The 16,820-nt window shown below is 41.2% G+C and overlaps 2 protein-coding genes across 4 annotated transcripts; both read right to left on the reverse strand.

Moving 5' to 3' along the window:
- Positions 1-4,076: 4,076 nt before the first annotated feature.
- On the reverse strand, positions 4,077-8,894 carry LOC4348586 (probable glucomannan 4-beta-mannosyltransferase 2). 3 transcript variants are annotated; one of them, XM_066304967.1, is made up of 10 exons: positions 8,461-8,843; positions 8,217-8,315; positions 7,169-7,228; positions 6,976-7,068; positions 5,684-5,832; positions 5,438-5,574; positions 5,219-5,332; positions 4,936-5,135; positions 4,651-4,848; positions 4,077-4,517 (listed from the first exon to the last, which is right to left on the reverse strand). In XM_066304967.1, exons 5-10 carry the CDS (start codon positions 5,829-5,831, stop codon positions 4,355-4,357), a joined length of 960 nt encoding a protein of 319 aa, XP_066161064.1. In that variant the 5' UTR covers position 5,832; positions 6,976-7,068; positions 7,169-7,228; positions 8,217-8,315; positions 8,461-8,843; the 3' UTR covers positions 4,077-4,354. The 3 variants fall into 3 exon arrangements, with proteins under 3 accessions (XP_066161064.1, XP_025876609.1, XP_015612871.1); XM_026020824.2 differs by having other exon boundaries at positions 6,976-7,228; positions 8,461-8,894; XM_015757385.3 differs by having other exon boundaries at positions 5,684-5,794; positions 6,976-7,228; positions 8,461-8,876.
- Positions 8,895-12,946: 4,052 nt separating this feature from the next.
- On the reverse strand, positions 12,947-14,475 carry LOC4348587 (uncharacterized). Its single transcript, XM_015757424.3, has 2 exons — positions 14,348-14,475; positions 12,947-13,549 (listed from the first exon to the last, which is right to left on the reverse strand). The coding sequence occupies exon 2, from the start codon at positions 13,436-13,438 to the stop codon at positions 13,166-13,168; it is 273 nt and encodes a 90-aa protein (XP_015612910.1). The 5' UTR covers positions 13,439-13,549; positions 14,348-14,475; the 3' UTR covers positions 12,947-13,165.
- Positions 14,476-16,820: the final 2,345 nt, after the last annotated feature.

Raw genomic sequence — 16,820 nt, forward strand, 5'->3', positions numbered from 1 at the left:
GAACAATATATGGATCAAATGTCTCAGGTGGTCACTACGAAATGACTAATCCAACAGCCAAGACACAATGATGCAGAATAGAAAGCTTACATGATGCTACCTCCATCATAAAATATAAGAAATTTTATCCACATAGTTATATGGCAAAATCCTTCATATTTTGGAACAAATGCAGTAGCATTTCTTTAAAGAACCATCCAAGGGTATCAATAGGGGCGGAACTTTTTCCTCAAAAAATAGGGGGTACGGTGGAGCTAGGTAGGAGAGGAGGAGTGCTCAAGAATCCGGTCAAGAAAATCTTTTAGCTATAGTCATCTATTTTCGTCATATGTGCACCCTCTCAATCCAAACTCAAGCACTCATATCAGACTAAACTTGATCTAAAGTAGTGTAAAGCAAGTGAGTAGCACCCCTCACCATTTTGTTGTAGCTCCACCCCTGGGTATCAAAGACACGCAATGGTGCTTTTCCTATTATGGTTTATATCACTACTAGAAAAAGTATCTTTCCAGGCGGCAAAAAGTGATTTTTGCAGGCGGAGGTACCCTCCGCCTGTAGGTCAACGACTGTGAAAATCATCCATTTTCGCAGTTGGGGCAACAACCCGCTTGCGAAAATACATTCAAAAAAACAAAAAAAAAATCACGGGCGGCGGTCGCCGCCGCTGTCCTCCTCCGGCGTCGCCGCGCCGGGCAAGAGGGGAGGGGAGGGGAGCCGCGCCGGGCATCGTTGTCGCCGCCGCCCTGTGCCGCCGTCGTCGTCGTCGCCGCCGCCGGCCTCCCCCCTCCCTCTGGCCAGATCTGGGAGGGAGGGGAGAGGGGAGCCGTCGCCGCGTCCCCCGCGCACGCGTCGTCGTCGTCGCCGCGGCCCCGCGCCGTAGCCGCCGCCGCCGGCCTCCCCCCTCCCTCCTCCGGCCAGATCTGGGAGGGAGGGGGGAGGGGAGCCGCCGCCGCGGCCCCCGCGCGCGCGACGTCGTCGTCACCGCCGCCCCGCGCCGTAGCCGCTGCCGCCGGCCTTCCCCCTCCCTCCTCCAGCCAGATCTGGGAGGGAGGGGGGAGGGGAGCCGCCGCCGCGGCCCCCGCGCGTCGTCGTCGCCGTGGCCCTGCGCCGTCGTCATCGTCGCCACCGCCGCCGGCCTCCCCCCTCCCTCCTCCCAGATCTAGGAGGGAGGGGGGAGGGGAGCCGCCGCCGCCACCCACGCCATCGTCTCCGCCGCCGCCCCACGCCGCCCCACGCCGCGCACCGCCCCGCTGCCGGACGCCGCGCCGCCCCACCGCCTTCCGCGATGTAGCCGCCGTGGGAGAGGCCGGCCGTGGGGAGGAGAGGGGAGGGGAGGAGAGGTGAGGGGGAGGGGTGCGTTTTGAGACTTAGAAAAAATCTAAGTCTATCAAAAGTCTATTTATATTCAAGTCTATTTTCGCAGGCGGACCGGCACATTCATCCCGATTTATATTTTTGTAAGCGGTCATTTGGCTCTAAGGGTTATGTGAAAATGAGACCCCTACATTGGGAAAAAATGCCTTTTCTAGTAGTGTATCTAGTAATTACTAGACTAAGTAAATTCCAATTAATTACTTGGTAGATATAGATATGCAAGCATCCAATTGAGCAACTTGAATCTGTATGGGACATATATATATACTTTGTATGTCCTAGGACTAACAATTAGTTCAACTTTATCTCTCGTGCATATGCTGAAGGCACCTTTATGTGTGTGTAGTGGTACACGTGTGAAGCAACTCGGTGTGTGCATGTTCTCTCCCTCTCTCAAAAAGAAAAAAAAAGAAAAATGTTATACACGTTGTTATCGAATTATTAGATAAAATCAAAAGTGGAAAGTTCATTGGATGTCCAAGCCTAGTTGCTCTATCCCCACTTTATAAAAGGCTGCTAGATATGCCCAGTGGAAAATGCAGGAACTAGATCCTTATATATTATTCCCTTCTCTCCCCAGCCTATGATATATTTTTTCCCATAGTCCAGTCCGAGGCATGTTTTGTCTGCCCAAAATGAATAATGAAAAAAAAGACACCTAAAAATGAAATTAAACATAAAAAAAATAAGAAATATGCATATCTATACTCCTTTAATTAAAAATAAGTAGTGGTGCCACCGCCAATTCTCTATCTTTCTGAAGTAGAGAAAGGATATGTGAGGTCAGAGAGCCTACGTATCAATCACCCATAGTGGTGTTTGAAACTCATGAAGTTGAAGATTAAGTGACCGCACGTAAAACAAAAAGCTATTAGCACATAATTAATTAAGTCTTAATTATTATAAATTTGACAAATGGATATATTTGATATTTCAAAACAACTTCTATATAGAAAATTTTCACACAGAACATTGCCATTTAGTAGTTTGAAAGACGTGCTAACGAAAACCGAGATAAAATTAAATCTATATCTTCATGAGAAAATAACAGGGCACAGACCAACATATTAGTCCTTAAATATACGTAGAAATTTACGAGATGCATAAAAAAAGTAATGATAATAACATGTTAATGATGATTTCAATTAATTAAAATTTCGTTGCGAATACACAAGCGTCAGGCAATATGCTACTCCCTCCATCCACAAAAGTTACACCTATTTCGCATTTAAGTTTTTCCAAATAAGTTGTTTCTATTTGTAGTCTTTATGCATTCAAGATTTAAATGAAGAGATAAATTAAATATTTTATGAGAACCCAATGAGTCATCTAAATACTTATTGGTTGTATGCTTGTATTCACTACTTGATTTTGTAACATCCAAGATGATTTAATTTTTCCTTGGTCTTGGTATCAAAACTAATGTAACTTTTGTGGATGGAGAGAGTAGTATACTAAATAAACCAAAAATTCTCATGGTTTCTTACCACTCTATAAAGCAACAAAGTAAAGTCATTTTTTTTCCAACACAACAAAAAGGTCCTTTGATTCCTTTGCTTGCACTACCTCCTCACATTCAATTCCACCATCTTTTCTTCTTCTTCTTCTTCGCATTTAAGTTTGGGAAAGCATCGAAAGGAGAGCGACGTTTCATGTTATACTTGGCTGTGATGAGGAGGAGAAAAAGGGCAGCAAAGCGTAGTGCTTTCCACCACCTCCACAGCGACAGACAGACAGGTTTGGTGATCCACAAGCAGACGCTACGCTGTGGCTCAAATGGGCTAATCACATCACACACACATATATACTAGACCGCATATGGGCCAAGAAAATGCAGCAAAACTCCAACCAACCTTGCGTTTCTTTGTTGGTGAAGAAGCCAACTGGCCAAGTGCCAGTCTGACACTTGTATATCACTTCCCAAAACAACCAAAAAAAACTTTTATCAAGGAAAAAAAAAAAGCCATGTCAAAATGGTTTTTCTTTATGCTGTGCCTCGTTCTTATCTTAATAATTAAGATGTAGATTGGACATTGGTTTTCATTAACACGTTTTTTAAATTGTTAAACAGTGTGTTCGTGTGAAAACTCTTTATACATAAGTTGCTCTAAAATATCAGATAAATCCATTTTTTTAGTTTATAAAATTAAAAGTCAATTAATCATACGCTAATGATTTTCTCGTTTTATGAGCACTTATTTAATCTTCAACTTCATAAGTTGTGAACGGGGAATCATCTGAAATAGCTACTGGACAATGCCACACATTTATTTTTAGAGTAAATATCAAAGACCATTTGTGAAAAAGAAAATCATGTCTAAGATAATCCTTTCAAAACACTCTAGCTTCAGAAGCCCCCATGTGGAGATCACGGTAAGGGATATGCTTCCAAGATCAGACAATTGTTCTGTCTACACACATGAACAAAGTTCACTGTTTCGTTTTTGTTATTATTGTTTTTATAAGGTGTATGTGCATTTTGAATTCAAAACTTGTAATATTCGACCAGAAATTATTGCTACAATCAATGGGTTTAGAATCATATATGGAAATATCTTCAGGTAATTCTCCTGCTTTATCAATACAGCGAGCAGTTCTCCTGCATGCTTGCTTCAGAAATACATATCATAAATTTTGTTGGTATTGACAACATTTGCAAGGGCTAAAGAACTGCACGCAAAATTTCAATTTCAAAAAAATCATGCTGAATCAAACTGATTGATTATTAGTTAGTCAGGACGTAATTTCCCAAATTATGCCTGAATAAAACAGATACAGCTGGTGGCTCATCCTACCACTACTGGGAGGTTGGAACTCTAGAAGTCATCTCTCCCATTCTGCATCAATTAGAAATATACACATCTCTAGCCTAGATCATTTAACCCAATTTTGTATATCCTATCATCAGATCATCCTTCTTGCACACAAAATACTGGCTCTTGTCATAGGAGAAAAAAAATCTCAAATGGTAAATGGTAAGCTACGAACAAGGAGTTCTTGTTCCAACAAAGCCAAACCCCATCACAGTGAATGCAACAGCTTGGAGGTAGATGTAGATGTAGTATTTATGATTTCCAAGAACGAAATCATACGATGCACATATAAGGAGATAGAGCGCAAGCAAGAGCTCAGGAATGTAAATCCTGCAAAGGCAAAGGTTGAAATCTGAGAGACGTTCTTGAACATGTATTTTATTCTTTCAGCATTGAAAGTAAACTGTGCTTTGCTCCCGAAAAAAGGGATGATGTAAAATTTATTATTGGTTGCTACACTTACCTTTCAGCACATTCAGTGGGCTTCAGTGGTTCAAGAAGTGGGACATCAAGCTCATCCTTCACCTGATCACCTACTTTTTCAGTAACTACCCAATCATTTGCACGTGCAGTTTCAAGTAAACCGCTTAGAGCTGCACGCATACGGTGCATGGCCATGACATTCTCAAATAGAATCCAGAATGGCATGAGATGGACTGACCTATCATATTGCATAAGATAATCTAGATAAGTCGGCAGTAAGAAAGTACATAGGAGGCTGTACTAGTAGGAAAGAGCCATGCGTTACCCTGGATTTCTGATGGCATTCATAATAGTAATGGCTGTGGGAATATAGACCAGGCCCCACACAGGAATAGTGACTTCAGGAACCATGGCAGACAATGGGATGACAATACAGTAGAACAAGAAAGTCAGGATGGGAGCAATGGCTCTCCGTACGAAGAAAAAACTGTACAGAAGATGATATTTCTTCCACATTGATACCTCCTACATCAAACATAGATGATAATAGTGTTACAAGATAACAAGACAAACTTTTGTCTTTTGGGGAGAGGTTCAAGAAGGCAAACCTTGTTTGTAATAATTTCCCATGCCATTTTTCTGAAAAGATTGGCAGCACCACATGTCCATCTATGTTGTTGGTGACGGTAGGCCTGGAAGGTACTTGGGAGTTCACTCTTCACCTGTGTAATATTAATAATTTCAATGCTGTCAAGGCACAGCATAACACATGCTAGTCATATGCCCATCGAAAAGCATATTAGGTTCAGAGGGAGTGTGAGACATACCCTTATATCACCAACATACAAGAACTCCCATCCCTTTAGGCTTGCCCTTACAGCCAAATCCATGTCTTCCACAGTGGTGCGGTCTTTCCATCCTCCAGATTGATTAATAGCAGATACGCGCCACACACCAGCTGTACCTGTAGGCAAGGTTGCTATTGTTTTGGTACATGTACACTTCACGCTAAAATATCAAGCAAGATTGAAGCTTCAAGTAAATGGCTACGAGAAGTCGAGAACAGCTCTTACCGTTGAAACCAAAGAATGCGTGCATAAATGAGCCTGACTCTTGCTCCACTTTGAAGTGGTAGTCCAGTGACATCTTCTGTATCCTTGTCATCAGGCAAACATTGTAGTTCACTGCAAAATCACCCGGCAAAGGCCAGGTCAGGAACATCCTGTAATCAGAATAAACAAAACTACTCATTTCAAGTTATCGATATTACCACTGCCATAGAGAGGGGGTAAATTGCAGCGGAACATCATTAGTAATCAGAATAAATAAATTAGTGCTTAAAATTGTCAACCTAGATAATATCATGCATCTTTACTGAAGAGTGGGTAGAAATTGTTAGTCCTCTGTTCATGTTATATGTTTCTCAGCCAAAAATGTTACTTAAATCACCATACTGTTTAGGTTTAGCTATTTGTAGGACTAAGGAAATATACATATCATAATGCATATTTGTGAGATGGAGTTAGTATTTTGAACCACCGTTGCTTCATATGCAGTCCTGTTTATGGAAGGTATCAATATCCCAATTATGAAGTAGTTACAATCATAAAACTTTGAAGACTTGCGTCAAAAAAAAAAAAAAACTTTGAAGACACTGATCTGACTTTGAGCACAAATGCCCATATCAGTAAGCATGGCAGTTTGAGGAGAAACATAAGCTTCAAAAATTTTAAGAGCAAGGGTCTCAATGTCTCATACTTTGTCAAGATGTAGTCTACAACTCTACATTTTGTGGCAAGTCCAGTACTTTGTTAGGAATCTCAATCCTTATGTTTAATACTTCTTGGGGCAGGAAGAAAAATATCTCACGGGAACACATCCCTGGGTATGTGCAAACTCGGATGTGGACCATTGGATGAAGATGAGGTTTGAATGGACTTATAGATGCTTAAGTGCCACATGGATAAACATTTTGAAACCACTTAGATTGAAAAATCACGATGAGTCATGAGTGATCACAACCTCAAGACCCTCTACATCCAATCCATCAAAACCTCATCTAACGGACAATTTCTGAATTTGAGAACATCTAGATATGCTTGCATTTTTGTACTCTTTTGAAGGAAGAGATGCCTTCGTTAGAAACATTCACTATTGAACATTAAGCATGCAACAATGAAGAGGAACCAGTAAGTTGGCAATGCACTTTCCATTCCTCATTCTTGATGCTCCATACTACTTAGTACTTTGACAGACGATTGTCATTTTGACAATACATGATTCTCTCTGCTTCATTTCTTCCATTCCGTTTGCATGATAATGAAAGTACAGCAACAATATCTAACAATGGTAGCAGTATGCTTACCAAACTCCCAACGTGTCTGCACAAGTGCAATCTTTGGATTGTGCAAAAGATATGGCATGGTTTTTAAGAGGAAGTCTGATTCAGGCTCGAAATCTGCATCGAAGATAGCAACAAAGTCACACAGTTGTGCATATGTATGCTCCATGCCTTTCCGCAGGGCTCCTGCTTTGTATCCCTTCCTGTTGTTTCTAACCTCATACTTGATATTAATTTTCTTGCTGGCCCATTCCTTACATTCAAGCTCCACTAATTCCTGTACTAATGAAAACTAATTAAAAGAATATAAAGGCATAATAATCTCAAGACAAATACTAAATGAATAACACACACCGAAAAAAAAACAATGCATTAATATTTAAAGTTTCCGTTTGTCAATCACCTCACTTCCAATTTTGCACTAATTAGTTGGTTTCATGAAGAGTTTGTGTTTGCTTACTGACCAAGTGACTAAACGATTCTATCCAAACAAGTAAGCAAAACAGAAAGAAAGTATTATGTGGCAATCAAGTAACTCATAGATTCGTAAATCAAGTACTTTAACAAGGGTGCATAAATGCATAAGTACTACATATAACAATTATTCTACTTGATAAATCACAGTGACATGGTTTTGTCTCCATGTTGCCTAAATTCATTTCATCACATATATCCACACTATAACAAAAACAATTCACGGAAATAAGATTTGGAATTTGTATAGACTATTCACTGAAGGAAGTCCATTAGTTCGATGCTTCTGCCACCTATCTACATTCGAATGATATTGATTCTAGTCCTTAAAGAAATAACAATGAGTTAAATACTGTATGATTTGCTTAGGGAAATTTGAGAAGCATTGTTCTGTACGAATATACAGAACATTTCACAAGAGCATCACAGCAACCAAATTTTGGCATGGAGTTAACACAAGGCATTTGTTTCTTTTTTTTTTGGACAATCAAGACAAACTTTTTGTCACCGAATGACGTTAAGACTTGGAATTTATACGGACTAATCACTGAATGACGCGCATTCGTCCTATGCTTCTGCCACCTATCTACATTCAAATGACACTGATTGTACTAATCCTTAAAAACAAATGAATAATGGGTTTAAGTACCATATGATTGATTTATGGAGATTTGACCAACATTGGAATGTACGTAACAGTTTACATTTCCCATGAGCATGACAGCAACCAAATTTTGACCCCTTTTTTTGGACAACCAAGACAAGCTCTTGTCACTGAAACCTAGGCTTACTTTAACGAAAGGATCAGTGGAGTCATCCAAGACTTGGATTATGATACGGTCCGGTGGCCACGTGAGCGCGCACGCCGCTCCGATGGAGAGCTTGTACACCTGCACAAAAAAAAAAAAAAAAAAAAAAAAAAAAAAAAAAAAAAAAAACCCACCAACAATTCTAGGATTAAATGCGATGAATCAACGGGGGGAGAGAGGACTAGGCGGGCGGAATGCAGGAACGGGCGGGGCGGGGTCACCTCACCTCCTTCTCGTTGTACATGGGGATCTGCACGAGCACCATGGGGAACTCCGCGGGCGCGGGCGCGGGCGCCTCGACGTCGGGCGGCGCGGCCATGGGCTCCCAGCGGTAGCCGTACCCACGGAGGCGCCTGGCGGCGGCGGCGGCGAGGCTGGCGAGGCCCATCCAGGCGGCCTCGGCGACGAGCATGGCGGACATGGCGAGGCACGCCCACACCGCGGCCCGCAGCGCCGGCGCCACCGCCCACGCCCGCACCGCCGCCGCCCACGCCGCGGGCAAGGACGACGAGGAGGAGGAGGCCATGGGTTTGCTTGCGGCGGGAGGAAGGGATCGGCGGGCGGCGGTGGGCGGCGCGTGCAGCTTTTTGAAAGGGAGGAGGGGAGGGGGGTAGGTTTGGGTGGTGGTGGTGAGGAGTGGACGCGACGGCAGCCAAGACCTTTTTTGCGATGGAGCCCCTCCATTTGTGCTCATATTTCACTTCTACTACTACTTACTCCTTCCGTTTCACGTTACGATTATACGTTTTAGCCTTTTCCGTAGTATTTTCTTGGAAACTATGATACCATATCCGTATTCATATCTCTTCTGTTTCACGTTATAAGGCACGTTTTAGCATTTTCGTCCCTCCGTAATATTATATGTATTTGTTGGAAACTATCGTACCATATCCGTATTCATATCCCTTCTGTTTCACGTTATAAGACACGTTTTAGCCTTTTCGTCCCTCCGTGTTATTATTCGTATCGGTTGGGAACTCTAATATCATATCTGTATTTGTATCCAGAGGAAAAAAAATTGTATCCGAACGATATCCATATTTGTTTTTCTCTTGAGTGGATGAAAACTATCCGCTCTGTTTTCATCCAAATTCTTCTAGATTCACTAAGATCTACTCTCTCCATCCAAAAATATAAACAACCAAAATCCCTTGTATTTTGGGACAAAGGAAGGATTTAGACACATGTATAAAGTATATATGTGGATCCATTTATTAATCTATTTAAAATCTAAATATCTTATATTGTGAAATAGAGGAAGTAGTAGTAATTTTATAATGTGAAATGGAGGAAGTAGTAGTAATCTTGTTCTCATGGTACTTCCCCATGGTATGTTTAAAACAATTTACAATAAAAATAATAAATGTTTTTAAAATCTTTTGTTGAAAACTAAGGTTTGTCTTTCATACTAGTATAAGTACTACTATGTCCCACTCCTATGTGGAATATCCCATCAGTGATGCTCTTGTTTGAGAACTTCATTAATGATTATAAAGACATTTCGGCGCATCATTAACTAGTTCTATTTAAAAGTTTGGTATCTGATGTCATTTTCAGCTGTGTTTTTTTAAATGTGTTGGAAGCCAATCTCCCGTGCACACAAAAAGAGTAACTCATTAACGCATAGTTAATTAAATATTAGCTATTTTTTCTTAAAAAGGATTGATATAATTCTTTAAAATAATTTTTATATAATATTTAAAAACATATTGTTTAGTACTTTAAAAATGCTTGCGTGCCGGTTGGAAAAAGAGGAGAAAGAACACAACCTAAAAACTAAAAACTACGTGCGATGAGAACAGCAAAACAAAAATAGTACTCCATCCGTCCCATAATATAAGGGATTTTAACTTTTTGCTTGTACTATTTGACCATTCGTCTTATTTAAAAAATTTTGAAATTATTATTTATTTTATTTGTGACTTACTTTATTATCCAAAGTACTTTAAGCATAACTTTTCGTTTTTTATATTTGCACAAATTTTTTAAATAAGCTGAGTGGTCAAGCAGTACAAACAAAAAGTCAAAATCTCTTATATTATGGGACGGAGGGAGTATTAGGGTAGGGACAGGTGAGGAGGTGGTGGGCATGAAAAACAGGAAGTAAAAACCATGTACAACCAAATTCACTTCATGGGTGTTCCCACTAACCGGAGCCACTTCATGGGATAGCCATCTCTCAATGGGGGGTACTCGTAGCCGAGTTCTTCAAAATCTCAAGTTATCGGGTAGAGGTACTCTAACCCACATTGGGGTGCCTCAACCCACGTAGCCACATGTATTTTTTCCTCTCCTACCCTTACTTTTTTAGCCCATCTCTTCTCTTCTCTTCTCATCGCCTCTCTCTTCGCTCTCTCTCCCTCTTCGCTCCCAATGACGCCGCCCCACCGCGCCGCCTCCAACTCAGGCCTAGCGCGCCGCCATGGTGGCCGACGACGAGCAGCGGGTGGCTGATGGCGCGTGAGCTCCCCCGCTCTCTCTTTCAAAGCATGGGAGCGGGGCGCGGTGGCCAACGGCGAGCGGCGGTTGGCTGATGGCGCGCAAGCTCCACCGCTCTCTCCCTCTCTCTTTCATAGAACGGGAGCGGGGCGCGGTGGCCAACGGCGAGCAATGGATGGCTGACGGCACTCTCTCCCTCTCTCTTCTGTCGCCGTCCTCCCCGCCTTGCACCGTCATCGTCCTCCCTGCATCGCGTCGTCGCCGGCCTCCTCCGCCTCGCGACGTTGCCGTTCAGGGGCGAAAGATCCAGCGCCGTCATAGGCGGATCTGCCAAACCCCCCCCTCCCACCGGCTAGGTCGGGATGGAGCGGCACTGGCCATGCTGCATCGAGGAGGAGGCAGAGGTGGTGGCGGGAGCGGTGCCGACGGAGGAGGTCATGATGGTGGCTGTAGCTGTGTGCAGGCTCATCTTGCTCCACTCCACCGGATGGAGGCCTTGTCGGCGGCTGAGGCGAGAAGGGCAAGAAGGAAAATCCAAAAGGGATGAGGCAGGGAAGACGGGACCATGAGCCGTGGCTTAGGAAAAGGGAGTGGAGGCCCTCGTTCCCCTCGTGGGGGTCACGCCTCCCTCCAGGGGCATGGCCCGGCGACGGAAGCGGGACGGCGTTTACGAAGGAAAGTGTAGTGTACTTCACTCCGAACACACTTCCTGACACAAGACTACTTTCTCTGTCCTAAAAAAACGAAGCTAGAACTAGATATATCTAAGTACAGTAAATCTGAACAGGTTTATTGTATTAGAATATGTCATATCTAAGTAATACTTAGATTTGTGCTTTTGTCCGACGGAGGAAGTATGAACAAGGCATAGAAGCTATGCCCGCCAAAGAGAACCATTAGCATTTCTCTGAATGCGAAGGTTACGTAACTTGCTCCTCCAATAAATTCCGCTGCCAAATTTAAATGTTTATTTTCCAGGGCTATGATGGAATCCATTTGCGTAAACCGCAATTCAGACTATAGTAATAGAAAATTACAAGGTTCCGTCTGGCAGGTTCAAAGAGAAATCTACAAGTTAACTCGTCAATAGATGCACTTTTACGAGGCAATGAACAACCAAATAGCAGAATTCCAATTGTCTAATCGATTTCAACACAAATAACAACAGATGTGCGCCTAGAACAAATTTAAGAAAAATTCACCAAGAGATACAGGAGATAAATATTGGTCCCACTTCAGAGTCAACCAAAAGAAAACCCTGCGAATCCTAAAGCAAAAGCACATAATGCTGATGATAAGCAAATATGTACCAACGGTACTCAGCTTGATTTCAAAAATTATTGTTCCTGGTTCAGAACACGTTTTAATGTTCAACAAGAAAAGGATTTATAGTTTAGAACCTGATATTATGAGTTCAACCAAAAAAAAAAGGCTTCTAGTTCAGAACATCATTCTATGGAATCAAATAAAAAAGTTTACGTTATAATGGTCTCAAATGGGATGATGGATCCTACAATCTCAGTCTATGGATCTTCCTTCTGTACAGTTTGACTAACAATAATACCTTCATGGGACATGCACAATTCTCTAACCAGTATCAATCAGTACTATGGCCCTGTTCTTTTCAAGGAATGGATATAGAAGACTAGAAGTTGCTCTTTTATCAACATGATAACCATTAGCTTCTGGGCAAAAAACGTCAAAGCTCACTTAACGGGAGAAAGGCCAGGTCATCAGAGCAAGCATAGTTTACTGGGCAAAGCAATCATCTCGTTTTCCCCTCCCTTTTTAGTTGCCCTTCTGGGATCCACTAAAGCAGCTCTTGAAATGCTACAAGCATTTCATTGGAATATATCAATGATAAGTGATCACATATCAAATCCAAGCTAAGTACCATAGTACTATCAGTACATGATTCTGTAGTTAATTGGTGGCATGCATTCTGACAGAATACTACTATCTCAGGGATATTTCTTCAGCCCCTCAACAATTCACCATGCTAACTACGACCAGCTTGCTAGAGTTATGGTCTGATTTCCAAAACTTGTATTTAGTACATATGCAATCTATTCTTAGCCCTCTCATAAGGAAAGCAACAAGCAGCTCAAGCTCTACAGAGTCCCGGCTTGTTTGGGTTTTAAAGTTCAGGGTGGATCACTGTGGCATTTCATCAAACAGTTGATAAGTGCAGCAATCGACACCAATCCAACCACAGTTACCACTGTGATGAGAACTAGTAGTGTGCATGGTAGAAGCCAAAGCTAGCACAGGTCTAGGAAAACCAGGGGCAGCAGGATAATTGCAAAGCCACCAAACAGATTGGCTTACAGTTAATGGCATGTTGAAAAGGCAGGTGCCCTGCCTAACAGGTAATGGCATGTTGAACACAAGAGACCGGAATTGTGGAATTGACTAGTTTATTGAACTCATAGCAACCATGTCATGGAAATTATCTAGCAAACATAATAACATCTCAGTTTTAGTTGCACCGATCACTGCAGCTTCATCTCCATGATGCTCTTGGCCTTTGGGGCGTACAGAGAGTACACCACCGCCTGCCGCTTTGCCACCTCCAGCTGCTTCTTCCCGTCCGCGAACACTGCCGCCGCGGCAACCGCATCGCCGAGGGCACGGTTCTCACGGAAGGCGTCCGCGGCGCGGCGGCGCGCGTACTCGCGGATGTTGTAGTCAGAGAACTGCCTTGCCGTGCGGAGGAGGGACCGGAAGAGGGACAGCGCCTCCGCTCTCGTCGGTGCTGCCGCCATGGATGCGCTTCGTCACGGATGCTGTTCGTGCGCTAGAGAACTACTCCAGAATCCAGATAGCTGCTTGGGCTAATGGCGGCAAGGGAAAGAAAAGAGGAGATGCCCCTGAACCTGAACCCCACATGGCAAGAATGCAAAGGATTATTAGACCGCCTCTTGACTAGTATAGTACTAGTAACAAACAATAATGAATGAAAATTGAAAGCTAGTACTAGTAATAGTATAGCAATAGCTTCAGCAGTTAGTGGCACTGACCATCTCTGTAAGAAGTGAATAAACAGTGACTGTAAGAACTAAGAACAAGCATGATTCCAGCAAGTAATTCTAACAACACAATTCAGATACCCAAGAACTGTCAAATAGCTAAAAAGGCAGCACTATACAAAGAAGTTCAAGTGTAGATCATAGAAAATTCCAGTGAATTCTCATGAGCAAAATCAGTTGACTATTATTAACTACACCGCTTCATTGTTTTTGTAGATAACAGACGACTATGATGCATATACATCATTACAGCTTTGGACCAAAGCCCTGCAATATAATACCTGATCTGAGGGCAAAACATAACCTCAAAGAATGAAATCAAATGAGTTGGACATAAAATAAAAAAAATTTCCCTTTCTAGGGGAGCTTAGTTAGCAAAGGGCAGAATTATCTGCAACCACGCTTGTCCTACGGAACATTATAGATGAATCAACCAGGGGCGGATCCAACTTGGGACAAACTTTTGGGTGAACAAACAAACTGTTATTACTTGAATTAAGAGAGGTTTAAGGCTATCAAATTAAGGAGGAGGAGAAGATCTAGAAGAGAAGCTAGTAGGGTTCACGAAGGCAAGCAAATTCCAGCCCCGGTGGGGTGGGAGAGAGAGAGAGAGAGATGAATCAGAAAGAGGACGCGGATGCTCACCAGGATCCCCTCCCCTCCGCTGCTCTGCTCGCCAGATGGAGATCGCCACCCGGCCCTCCCCTGTTCAGCCGCGACTCGTCTTGGCGGCGGCGCAAGGAGCGGAGGAGACAACGAGAACGAGACCAAACGGGAGATTTCTTTTTCTTTTTCGCGATATACTCTCGACTACTCCGCCCTTATCTTAATATTTTATTTACTACTCTCTCTGTTCTAAAATAAAATAAGTACAGTTTTATATTATTTACATTTGACGTTTTACCGTTTATCTTATTTGAAATTTTTTTATGACTAGAAAAAATACCCGTACGTTGCAACGGGTAAAGCCTATTTTAATCTTATTATTGTTATATGGTTTAGTTAAAATGAAATTCACTGTGGGAGTTCGCTTGGATATATATTTTTTTAGAAAATCATAGGCTGCAGTTAGGAGTCTGATCGTCTCAAATTAGCATGAGTTTTTTTAAACAGATTTCTTATATGATTCTTTCTTTATTAACAAAAGTGAACGACCTTAAAAACCGACTCAAATACGGATATGTATTTCCAAAAGTAATCGAACTTAAAAACCGACTCATACACGGATAACGTACTAAAATACCGACAAAAACATCTTTAATTTTTATAATAGTAGATATTAATATTTTTATTATTATTAGATGATAAAACATGAATAGTTTTTTACGTGTGACTAATTTATTTTAATTTTTTCATAAACTTTTCAAATAAGACGGACGATCCAAAGTTTGACATGAATTTTCACGGCTGCACTTATTTTAGGACCGAGGTAGTATTTTAAAACTAGCTAGTACTATTTCTTTATATAACTGGTGACCCACGTATCATCAATACTTAAGGAAAAATTAAGCGATTGTGTCAACAACAAATTCCTCATACCACAAGCAACTAACTGCCACTCTACACACCGTCATCACCGCTCTTTCTCCATGAGCCACTATCGTTCCTCCTCTTTGCCTTTACATGCGCAACCTTATCCTCTAGTAACTGACATGTCTTTTTCTCCTACCCTATTGTGATGCACACTATTGTTATGGTTGCCGTTAAGGTCGGGGATGTCGAGCTTGCAGGGACTTTGGGAGGCAGGAACCGACCCAACAAAGAACGAATGTGCTATATCCGGGCTCCTTCTTGCTAGATCTATCGGTTATCCAAAATGGAGAGAGAGAGAGAGAGAGTTAATGTGCGGAGTGATTGCTGAGTCGTCGGACTTGGAGATGGATAGAATAAGGTGATCTAAATTGAAATGTAAAGTTAGCTATTGTGTAAATGAAAATAATGGTTAAAGAATAACATTATATGAAAAATTTTAAGAATTTTTAAGAATACATAGTATGGACTGTAATTTACTCCCTTTGTCCCAAAAAAACGAATCTAGAACTGGTGTGGCATATTCTAGTACAACAAATCTGAACATATGCATATCTAGATTCGTTTTACTAGGATGTGACACATCCAGTCCGAGGTTAGTTTTTTATGGGACGGAGGGAGTACTTTTTTTTCTCTAGCACAATTAAGGATAATTGTCCATTACCCGATAGTCTTGTGATATACTAAGTATGGTTGGGCTAGTGTACTTAGCTATAACTAATAATATCATGATATGTTGATGCATGACGATATAAATTTCTATTAACACGGACTGATTAATTATGGTTAGATAGATTTCATTAAAACATGATAAAAATAATACCATCATTTTTGCTCAATAATAAAGCATTCGCCTGTGGTCTTCTTTTCTCATTGCATTATATATGATGACTATATTAGTACATATTTTCGTAATTCTTTCGTATTGTTTTTTATTTTCTACATATATGTTAATTTGGACTAATATTTTTATCATAATTAAATAGATAATAAATCATTTTTCCATATTTCTCCTATAAAATGAGAATAGGGCATTTTATAATTTGAAAATTATATTATAAGTGTATGTAATTTAATGTGTAAGATATGAACTTACAGTATAAATTTTAACTTTTTCTAAAAATGCCGCATCATAGTAGATAGGTAATTAAGCGAACAACCATAAAAAATAGAGACAATCCATTGTGTGTCACTGATTTTGTCCCTGCTCTACAATATGTCATTGGGTTTGTCAAGTTCTAATATGGCATTGTATTTTGCTTAACTTCTATAATATACCATTGTCGTCTAGATAGCCTCCGTTAGCATTGTACAATTTTATCATACAGATTGTAAAACTTACAAAGTTTAAGATAGGCAACTTCTCTGCCTAGTTTATTATATGATATTTTGGAATTTTCGGCCAAACTTTGAAAATTTTTTGTCCTAGGGATATTTCAATCATTAGGACAAAATTATAGAGTACTAACAGAATCTAAATGGACGGCAATGGTATATTATAGAATTTAAGCAAAATACAATGACATACTGTAGAACTTAACAAACTCAGTGGCATATTATTGAACAAGGACAAAGTCAGCGGCACACG

This window comes from Oryza sativa, chromosome 10 (genome assembly GCF_034140825.1).
Source record: "Oryza sativa Japonica Group chromosome 10, ASM3414082v1".
Taxonomy (NCBI): domain Eukaryota; kingdom Viridiplantae; phylum Streptophyta; class Magnoliopsida; order Poales; family Poaceae; genus Oryza; species Oryza sativa.

Bases quoted from the DNA above. Each gene is read 5' to 3' on its own strand.
- LOC4348586 (XM_015757385.3), bottom strand. From the start codon at position 8,760: ATGGCCTCCTCCTCCTCGTCGTCCTTGCCCGCGGCGTGGGCGGCGGCG. The intron at 5,136-5,218 runs GTTTGCCTTCTT...TGTTTGATGTAG, and splicing joins GGGAAATTATTACAAACAAG to GAGGTATCAATGTGGAAGAA. The intron at 4,518-4,650 runs GTAAGTGTAGCA...TTGCCTTTGCAG, and splicing joins CCCACTGAATGTGCTGAAAG to GATTTACATTCCTGAGCTCT.
- LOC4348587 (XM_015757424.3), bottom strand. From the start codon at position 13,438: ATGGCGGCAGCACCGACGAGAGCGGAGGCGCTGTCCCTCTTCCGGTCC.